The sequence below is a fragment of the Arachis duranensis genome, chromosome 3 (assembly GCF_000817695.3).
Source record: "Arachis duranensis cultivar V14167 chromosome 3, aradu.V14167.gnm2.J7QH, whole genome shotgun sequence".
NCBI classification, from domain to species: domain Eukaryota; kingdom Viridiplantae; phylum Streptophyta; class Magnoliopsida; order Fabales; family Fabaceae; genus Arachis; species Arachis duranensis.
The window spans coordinates 4,102,451-4,113,480 of NC_029774.3; the positions used below are offsets into that span (position 1 = coordinate 4,102,451).

General features: G+C 27.4%; 1 protein-coding gene across 2 annotated transcripts; it reads left to right on the top strand.

Moving 5' to 3' along the window:
• Positions 1–584: 584 nt before the first annotated feature.
• Positions 585–1,670, top strand: LOC107477130 (lipoamide acyltransferase component of branched-chain alpha-keto acid dehydrogenase complex, mitochondrial-like). 2 transcript variants are annotated; one of them, XM_052258223.1, is made up of 3 exons: positions 585–818; positions 1,018–1,106; positions 1,231–1,670. In XM_052258223.1, exons 1-3 carry the CDS (start codon positions 599–601, stop codon positions 1,237–1,239), a joined length of 318 nt encoding a protein of 105 aa, XP_052114183.1. In that variant the 5' UTR covers positions 585–598; the 3' UTR covers positions 1,240–1,670. The 2 variants fall into 2 exon arrangements, with proteins under 2 accessions (XP_052114183.1, XP_015952575.2); XM_016097089.3 differs by lacking the exon at positions 1,231–1,670 and having other exon boundaries at positions 1,018–1,193.
• The last annotated feature ends 9,360 nt before the right edge of the window (positions 1,671–11,030 follow it).

Here is an 11,030-nt window from a genome sequence, read left to right on the forward strand (position 1 = left end):
ATACTATTAAAGTGTCATAGGTCTCTTGAAAGCGCCGGGTTGATGATGGCTTCCCAGCCTATTTTTTTTTCAAGAATACTTAAATAATTAAATACTATTCAACTGTCATAGTTGTAAAGAGTGCCAGGAAACTATGGAGCACGTTTTACGTGACTGTCCTGCAGTTTCAACCATCTGGAACCGTTTAAGTGTAAAGAGTGTGACACTTGGTATGGTGAAAACACAGGTGAAATCGATTGCACGTGAAGTTGATATTTGAGAGTCGTTAGATGAAAATTCTAACCGTTCTCAAGTATCAACTTTACGTAAAGTCGACTGCACTGAGTTTCCACCCACCTAGTATAAATCACCATCAGTTACAAGGTGTAAAGAGTGTGACACTTGGTATAAATCATCATCAGAGGATAGGATACTTCCCCTAAGGCAAAAGCATCCATATGAATCTGAACCCCTTTTCTTCTGTGTCTTCCTTACGAGACAATGATACATGTCAACCTGGAAAGAAAACCGTAACGACCTTGAATGTTGCAATGCTTGGAAGTTAATTATTTTCTTTTCTATTCTCTTTTAGGGGATACCAAAGAGCAATGTAAAATCAATGTCTCTAACTGCCAAGGTCCCGCATTTCCATTATGTAGATGAGATAAACTGCAATGCTCTAGTGGAGCTTAAAACAGCGTTTCAGAAAAACAATCCTTATTCAGATGTCAAGCACACTTTTCTGCCAATATTAGTCAAATCATTGTCAATGGCCCTCACCAAGTACCCCTCTTTGAATAGTTGCTTCAAAGAGGATTCAATGGAGGTCATATTCAAAGGTCTTTCTCTTAAACATTACAGGCTGAACTCTCGATATGTCTTGCTAGCCTTCTTTGAAGGTTGAATGTGTTTGAATTTTGGTAGATTCAATGTTTTTCTGCTTATAGTTGGTTGATATGTGGTGTCTGTTAATTCAATAGTTTATTTGAGGCATTAGCCGTCAATTTGGATCTGACAAGATGGGTTTACTTGATATAGGTTCACACAACATTGGAGTTGCCATGGCTACTCCAAATGGTCTAGTTGTACCAAACATAAAAAATGTCCAGTCTCTTTCAATCTTGCAGGTTAGTTTTCAACCTTACGTGAAATTTTTTATCCTCCGTTCAAAAGACCACATAATTCCCATCAAGTGTTAACTGAATTTGCTGAAACTGTGCGTAAAGCTTGCAAGTGGGAGTGGAATTTTAGAAAAGCTAGCAGGAGAAAAGAAGTCTTCATTAGATTGGAAACCTCCCCCAAATGGATGGGTTAAAGTTAATAATGATGGTGCCTCCCAAGGGAACCCGGGTAGTGGAGGTCTAATTCGAGATGAAAGTGGAAGATGGCTTGCATAACATAAGTACGTGTATACGTATCAAAACATTGCATTTCTAATCTCTTTGTGAGTGTATATAAATCTTTCTCATCTCATAAGAATTTGTTAGAAATGCATAGCTCAAAAAAAAAATCTCTCATAAAAATCTTATTTATCTTTTCCATTATCATCATCGACGGTTTTTCAATGGTTAGACTTAGTAGGAATAATTTGACTCCAATACATAAGTGGAAGAAATACAAATTTTTCAGCATATTCTTCCTAATGCAAAGAACTCTATCAATCTCTCAAATTCAATTCAACAACTTTACTTTTGCCTTGGATGCTGAAAATCTCTTTGGTTAGTTCCTGGCCTTACTTGTTGGCTTATTCTAATGATAGATTCAACTCTTAGTCTCCTTAGTTATGGTGTTCAATATCTCTTCCTAACTAACTATATCTCAAATCTTTCTTATTGGTATGTTTTTTTTTTTTTTTTTGCTAACTTTTCTTCTGGCAACAGTATTTACTGAATCAACACAGTTGGTTATGTTGCTAGAATAAGAAATTTTTTTGTCTCATAATAAAGTAATTGCTAGAATCACAACTAGTTGCCAAGGTTTAAGTACTAAGGTTTATATTAATGTTGTTGATGTTTTTCCACAACAAAAGAATAAGGCTAGAACATTAATATAAATGCTCCACCCTTATTATTTTGAGGTGAAAAAACATCAACAACATTAGTATAAACCTTAGCACTCAAATTTTGGCAACAAGTTGCGATTTCAACAGTTTCTTAACTATGAGACAAAAAATTTTTTTATTGTAACAACATAATAAATTATGTTGATCCAGCAAATACTGTTATCAGAAGAAAAGTTAGCAAAAAAAGACATACCAATAAGAAAGATTTGAGATATAATTAGTTAGGAAGAGATATTGAACACCATAATCAATAAGACTAAGAGTTGAATCTATCATTAGGACAAGCCAAGAAGTAAGGCTAGAGAACCAACCAAAGAGTTTTCCAGCATCTGAGACAAAAATAAGGTGGTTGAGTTAGATTTGGGAGAGTGATAGAAGTTCTTTGAATTGGGAAGAATACGCTGAAAAAATTGTATTTGTTCCACTTATGGATTGGAGCCAAATTATTACTATTAAGTTTAACCATTGTAGAGTCGTTGACAATGATAATGAAAAAAAATTAATAGGATTTTAACGAAAGAATAAGATTTTGATGAGAGATTTATTTTAATTTTTTGTGCTATGCACTTCTAATAAATTTTTATGAAGTTAGAAAGATTTATATACAGCCACAAAGAGATTAGAAATTTAAAGTTCAAATAGAAATTCAAAGTTAAAATAGAAATTAGGCGATTGACAATGTACATGATGTTAAGCAATTCAAACGGAAATTCTTGAATTGTGCCTAAAATTAGGCAATGATAAGGCAATGTACACGTGTTGATAATTAAGGAATGGATCCCGTTAGGGAGACAATGGACTATTTGTACAATGTATACAATGGCTATTGAGTTATGAAATGAACGAACATCTCCTATACTATTTAGAATAACGATCCGAGTACAAGGGATAATAAACATCTTCTCGAAAAATTAGTTTAATTTTTGGGTTCACCACTCATCCCAAAAGCTTCGGCTGATGAGAAAATGTAACACTAATAATTATATCTCTAATACTCTATAAACCTCCATTGTACACATTGTATAAATATCTCATTGGCTCCTCATACTTTCCCTTAAGGAATACTTTTACTAGTAACTCAAGAAAGAAATAACTTGAGCCAATTAAATAGTTATCTGCATAATATGATTTTATGAAATAATGCGACCATGTACTACGTATTAACAAATTATTATATATATAAAATTATTTAATAATTCTTTAAATTTTTTTGGAAAAAAATATGAATGTTTAGTTCATTGTGAGAACTAAAGTTTTGAAAATCGGATCGATCATCAAATCATACTTATGTAAGTCAAATCATACTTATGTAAGTATTGGTCTAACCAGTGATTCAACCAAAAATCGTTTTAAAATAAAATATTAAATAAATTATAAAAGACCAAAGATAAGGGTACTCCAATAAATCAATATAAAATATATTTTATTTTTTTCTTTCATAGAAAGAGATATAATTTTTAATTTTTATTAATGGGAAAATGAATGTACAAATTGAATAATAAAGAATAATCATCAATGGAAATTGAATAACTAATAGAAAATTGTGGCATACAATGAGTCAAATAATACAAATCGAAGTCTTGATGATATATCATTGCATGGTTGTTGATGTCGTTGTTGTTCTTCTTATTATTATACACTGGTTTTCCAATGGATTTTAGTTTCCATTTTCATTTGTATGGCCCTAAATTCTTGTCTCTCATTTGTGTGGTTAATCTTATGTTTAAGAGCTTTATTTTTGATGGGATAGCAACAAAGAAATCGACAAATTATTGTTTTCACTCACATATTTTAAAGTTATATAAAATACAGAATGAAACCAAAAAAAAAAAACTTGTCATAATTTTAAAAATTTTTTAAGTATATTAATATATCAGTATTTTAATTATTTTTAATCATTGATCTTAATTATAAAAAATATATATAATATATAATTAAAACTAATGATTAAAAATAATCGAAACACCAGTATATTAATATACTTAAAAACTTTTCAATATTTTATAGTTTATATTTTTTTATATATTTGTATTTTTTTTTTCTCTTTACATTCAAATTATATGTAAAGTGGAGGGAAAAAAAAAGGTTAAAAGGGACCAATAAAAATGACATTTCATACTTTGATCTCCAGTTTCAAAAAATGTGCTTCAGTGTAATTATCAATTATCACGCCTGGCCCCAAAACAAAGTAATTACGTAAAATAAAGTATATCAAAACTTAATTATTTTTAACAAGTAAATATTCTTTTATGTTTGAATGTAAAACTAATTTACATTTATATATAATATCCAAATGTTTTATTTTATCTCTTTCAACATTTTATATTATAAAAATATAAAAATTTATTATTCTCGTTCTATGTATACTGAATCAATCTGAATCAGATTACTATAAACCACTAAGAAACAATACCTTGCAGTAATCATGACTATGTACTAATGTTCTTCATGTAATCAAATTTATATTTTGAAATAACTATTTAATAGAGATGTATATTAAAAAAACAGTTATTTTAACTAATATCATAATATATTAAATTGTTTTTCCTTGTTGATTGTTACAATGCAAGAATCAAACTACTTTGAGAAATCAAACTAATTAGATAAAATGTTATTTCATTGAATCAAAATTATAAAATAAATTTGAATTGAATTGAGAAAAATGTGAATCTCACGCATTGTTTCATTTAACTCATATTTTTTATTATAATTTAACTCAAAACTGTGTAACAACGTTAGGCTGTAAAAGTAACATTTTCCCTAGCAACTTAATTATATATAATATGTATTTAATTTTGATGTATTAACAGTATGAAATATTTATATAATCGTTCAATTATATATATTTTTTCAAATGATTATTCACATTATCAAAATAAAATATTATTATTTTTACTAATGTACCATTACGTAGTTCAATTTATAAAACTATTTTATACTGACAATGTATCAAATTTAAACTATATATATTATATACAATTTCTAATTAAAACATCTAAATAAATGGACCACAAAACAAATAGAAACAACAAGAAACATGACATGATTGATTAATTATCGTGATAATGGAGGAATGATTTGGTACCCACAAAACTTTGAGATATGGTGGCAATATACAGAGAATATAAGCAGCAGAGTGAGACAGTGGGAGACATTCCCCTCTTACAATACCTTTTACATTATTAATGATAAATTGATTGATAATGTGCATTCTTATGCGTATACCTTCTTTACATTATCATTTAATTTGCGTATATGTTTATTAGTTTGTTTTCAAGTTAAGTATTGAATAATGTAATAATTTCTTTATGTTCAATTATAATTCGAATTCAATTATTAGTGATCAATTTTTTTTCGGTTGATATCAAATATTATTTTTTAATTATTTTTTACTTAAATTTAAAAATTAAATTTTATTTTAATTCTAATTTTAAATGTTTAGAACATCTTTGTGTGAATATTTGTGTGAATCTTTGTGTGAATATATTTGATAATATATTAAAGATGTTTAGAACATCTTTGTGTGAATATTTGTGTGAATCTTTGTGTGAATATATTTAAAAATGTTTGAATTTTAAATTCCTAATCTCTTTGTAAGTGTATATAAATACTTCTAACCTCTTAGTTCATTTTCTCACATCAAAATTTTATTCATTCATCATAAGTATGTCTTCCTCATTATCATCATCAACAACTCTTTGATGGTTAAGCTTAGTAGGAATAATTTGGTTTCAATACATAAGTGGAACAAATACAAATTTTCTAGCATACTATTCCCAATTCAAAGCACTTCTATCAATCTCCCAAATTCATGCTGGAAATCTCTTTGGTTGGTTCTCTGGCTTTCCTTCTTGACTTAGCCTAATATAGGTTCAACTCTTAGTCTCATTAGTTATGGTGTTTGATATCTCTTCTTAACTAATTATATCTCAAATCTCTCTTATATGCATGCCTTTTTTTGTTAAGTTTCCTTGCTGGAAATAGTATTTGCTAGATCAACACAATTTGTTATGTTGTTACAATAAGGAATTTTTTTGTCTTATAGTCAAATAACTGTTGGAATCGCAACTAGTTACCAAGGTTTGAGTGTTAAAGTTTATATACCAATGTTGTTGATGTTTTTTCACTACAAAAGATCAAGGTTAGAGCATTCTTGTTACCATAGACAATTGGTTTTCTTTGTGTGTTTTTTTGGTGCAACAATGGTTTGGTTTTTCTTAATAGTTCAACATCACCAAGACACATTCCATAGTCGATCAAAGAAAAACCAAACCAATTGTTGCACCAAAAAAACACACAAAGAAAACCAATTGTGTATGGTAACAAGAATGCTCTAGCCTTGATCTTTTGTAGTGAAAAAACATCAACAACATTGGTATATAAACCTTAACACTCAAACCTTGGTAACTAGTTGCGATTCCAACCGTTACTTGACTATGAGACCAAAAAAAATTTCCTTATTGTAACAACATAACAAACCGTGTTGATCCATCAAATACTATTGCCATCAGGGAAACTTAGCAAAACAAAAATGCCAATAAGAGAGATTTGAGATATAGTTAGCTAGGAAGAGATATTGAATACCATAACCAATGAGACTAAGAGTTGAACCTATCATTAGGACAAGCCAAGAAGCAAGCCCAGAGAACCAACCAAAGAGTTTTTCAATGTGGATTTGGGAGATTGATAGAAGTTCTTTGAATTGGGAAGAGCATGCTAGAAAATTTGTATTTATTCCACTTATGTATTGGAGCCAAATTATTCCGAATAAGTTTAACCATTGAAGAGCCGTTGATGATGATAATGAGGAAGACATGCTTATGATGAATGAATAAGATTTTGATGAGAGAAAATTGATTTTCTTTTTTATTTTTTGTGTTATGCACTTCTAATAAATTCTTATGAGGTTAGAAAGATTTATATACATTTATAAAGAGATTAGAAATTTAAAATTCAAACGATTAAGTGTAATATCTTGTTATAAATTTATTCATTCTAAACACTTAAGTTGATAGAAGAAGATAAAATTAATAGTTATATTTTTAATATTTTTTATAATATCTCTTAATTTGATAGTCTAATATTAATTCATTATCGATCTAAGCTCTATTTAAAATGCAGGGTCCTTTGTCTGCTTGGTTAGTCAAACATGGACTTGTTCATAGATTTTTGGGTTTCGACTACCAAGGAATCGAAACTTTACAAATGAAGCCCGAAAATTGGTGCCGAGTGGAAGGGCCGTCGCTCAACGGATAAAAGTTACTCTAGGGATAACTGATCTTCCCCAAGAGCTCACATCGACGGGAAGGTTTGGCACCTCGATGTCGGCTCTTCGCCACCTGAGGCTGTAGTATGTTCCAAGGGTTGGGCTGTTCGCCCAAGAGGGTAAATAACTGAATATATTTATGTTTTTTCTTTTTTTGGTAAAAGAATATATTTATGTTGATGGTGCATTCCTGAAGAAATGAAAAATGTTTCAGTTGAATATTTGCCAATCAAAAAATGAAATCCATAAATACAAGGCCTTATTAAATCAAGTAACCCTTCCAAAAATGGACCATTCTAAGCTGGGCCTTAAGGTTCCAAAAATGGACCATCCTAAGTCATACCTAAGTGATAATGAGCATCATTTATTGGGCTTCAGGCTCGTTTGAATACCCACAACAAAAAAAATATAATTTATGTCATTTTAGTTGAGAAGTTCTTATCACTTCTTGAAACATTAATTAAATTAAGTGAATTAGTTAAACTTTTTATAATAGGACCGGAGTGTTAGTACTTAGTAGTCCAATCTATAAAGAAAAAACATAACTTTCCTCAAATTCCTTATTATGATTACTATTATTTGTGTTTCTTAATATTTTAATATTGCTCTTCTGTTAGTTGAAACAATTTGTTTCTTGAACTATGAAATTCTTAACTTTATTAATTGTAGCTCTAATACTACATTACTTGTTATAAGCTTGCCTCTAACGATACGAAAATTAATAATAAAAAACGTAATAATGTTGAAAAAGACAGAGTAAATAGTTGAACATTTTATATTTATTTGTTCAAATCTATTTAATTTATAATTCTATTGATGATTTATTTTAAAGGATACATGATACTAATTCCCACCACGCTACTCTTATCTCCCATAAGAAGCAAGAGAAAAATCAACGCCTCATTATATATGAATTTCTGTTTTTTTTTTTTAAGTATATATATTAATACATATCTTAACACATACATCACAAGTGTGAAATAGAACATAAACAGAGAAAATAATGAAAATATAAATAAATCAAATTATTATTTTAAAAATTTATTTGATAGTATATATATCGCCCAATTATATATGAATTTCATCATTAGATAGAAAAAAGAGAACTATTTAACTTGCAAAGTCATAATAAATAAATAAATAAAAACGCTAGTATGGACAAAAAGAAAAGCCTTGAGTAACTTTATTAAAGTATTATATTATTAATTCTTTTGTCAGCAATTATTGTGGCTTTAATAATGAACAGATAAAGATGATAGGGATACACGCACACTGAACAATTTTGAGAGTGAAGAACAGAATCATAGTTTGTTCTTAAAATTAAATATATAGAGCTATGGAGTATGGACTAGGTATATCATTTATTATCTGCTGAGATTATATATGATATGATTAAGTTCTCAATGAATGTGGGTGAAAAAGGTTTTCTCAATGTATATCTAATCGCCGCCCACTATCATATAACAATATATCAATTTAATTGTGATATAAAAATAGTTTTATATGTATATTTAATTATATAATTTTATATTNATATTTGTTTTACTTTTGAAAGTTCTTCAAATTTATTTTATCAGTGTGTTTTCGAGTTTGGTTAAAAAGATTGTGGACAAACAAAAAAAAAATTTTAAGAACTAAATTTCATTCACGAATTTTATTATTTAGAAGACGAGAATTTTAGAAATTTTTGTTACTCACCCAAAATTCTCAGAATGTTACAAGAAAAAAAAAAGTTGACTAATCACTTATTGTAAAAGAAGAATAATAGAAAATGTAAAATTAAAAACACAACTGAATTAAATTAACTGTTATTTACAAGTTATTTTTATAACATTTTAGAAATTTTCAGGAAAAAAATATATTTTATTAAAATTTCCTTTTTCTTTTAAGAGAGAAATGAATGTGCAGATCAAATAATAAAGAATGGTGAGTCAATAAATAGAAATTGTGGCATACATATGATACAATGAGTCAAATAATACAAATATGGAAGACAATGAAGTATTATATATATATATATGTATGTATATATAAAATCAATGGTGGTGGTGGTTGTTATTTTTATTATTATTAGCATACACCGTTTGTAATTTGACAATGGATTTTAGTTTCCATTCTCATTTGTTGTGGCTAATCATTTTTATTTTAATTATTCTTTTTTGTGGCTATTTTTTTTTATTATGATGCTATATTGTGTGGCTAATCTTATGTTTAAGAGTTTCAATTTGATGGGATAGCAACAAAGAAACCAACAAATTATAAAGCGGAGAAAAAGGTTACAAGGGGCCAATACGTTAAAAGTGACGTTTCATATTTTGATGATTTGATCCTCAGTTTTTCAATTCATGTAATCAAATTTATATTTTAAAATGACTACTTAATAGAGATGTATATCATAAAAAAATAGTTATTTTTGGTAATTTTATAGTAATAATTTTGAGATATATCTCGTTTTAAAAAAAAAGCGAATTTGTTTTTATATTTCTAAAAAATACATTTTTTCGGCAAGAAAAAAAACATAGAAGATAGATACCTACTAAATACATTCTTACATTAGTTTAAATCAGTACGAAAAATATATCAAAATAGTAAAATAATTCGGATCTTATAATTTATCATGTCCTTCTAAAATTAAATATAGAAAGTTTTTTTTATAAGTATAAAATTAATGAGTAAATTACAAGTAAAAAATAAATAATAATTAAAAATAAATTAAAATTAACAATAAATGATTAAATCCAAATTATAATTCATATTGAGTAACGGATTAATAATATATTATTATTATTTCTTGCAGATAGATTGTGACAATAAATTAAACTAAATTTAAAAATCAAACTTATTAGATAAATTATTTTTCATCGAAATTATACTGAATTAATAAAAATGTGAATCTCATGCATTCTTTCTTTTAAGTTTTATCTCTGTTTTTTTTTAATTATAATTTAACTCAAAATTGTGTAACAATATTAGGATGTAAAAATATCATTTTCCCTTGGCTTCAAATCAGCAACTTAATTTTTAAAAAAGAAGAAAAAAAAAACAGAAATAGACAAAAACAAGAAACATGGCGTGGTTGATTCATGATGATAATGGAGGAATGATTTGGTACCACAAAACTCTAAGATATGGTGGCGATACAGAGAATATATGCAGCAGGTTCTGGAGTTTGATGAGTGAGACAGTGGGAGACATTCCCCTCTTATAATACCTTTACATTATTATTGAATATTGATTTATTGATATTTGATAATAATGTGCATTCTTATACTTATACAGTTATAACTTCTCACAAATATTATTTATATATTAAAATTAATTTTGAAATTAGGTATATATATATAAAAAACATAATTGATATTTTTTAATTTATATTAATTTGCTTATATTAATTATAATTCAAATTTAATTTATGAGTCAATATTTTTAGTCAATATCAAATTTTTTGAACTATTATTTTATTTAAATTTTAAATTTTAAAAATTATGTTAAATTTTAAGTCATAATTCTAAACTCTAGATTATAAAAAAATTGAAAAAATAATTTTATAATAAAAAGTAATTATTGTAAACAAATTAAAAATTAGTTTCCTACCAAATTCGTTTGAAAAATTATCTACATTATTGGTGACAGGTGAGTTGTACCTATGATAACAGATTTTTTCTTTAGAAAAAGGAAATCAAAGTCACTACAAAGACACCGTATGAATATAATGATGAATGA

Coding starts and splice junctions, on each gene's coding strand:
- LOC107477130 (XM_016097089.3), top strand. CDS start 599: ATGTCTCTAACTGCCAAGGTCCCGCATTTCCATTATGTAGATGAGATA. Junction 819..1,017: donor AATGGAGGTCATATTCAAAG/GTCTTTCTCTTA, acceptor TACTTGATATAG/GTTCACACAACATTGGAGTT.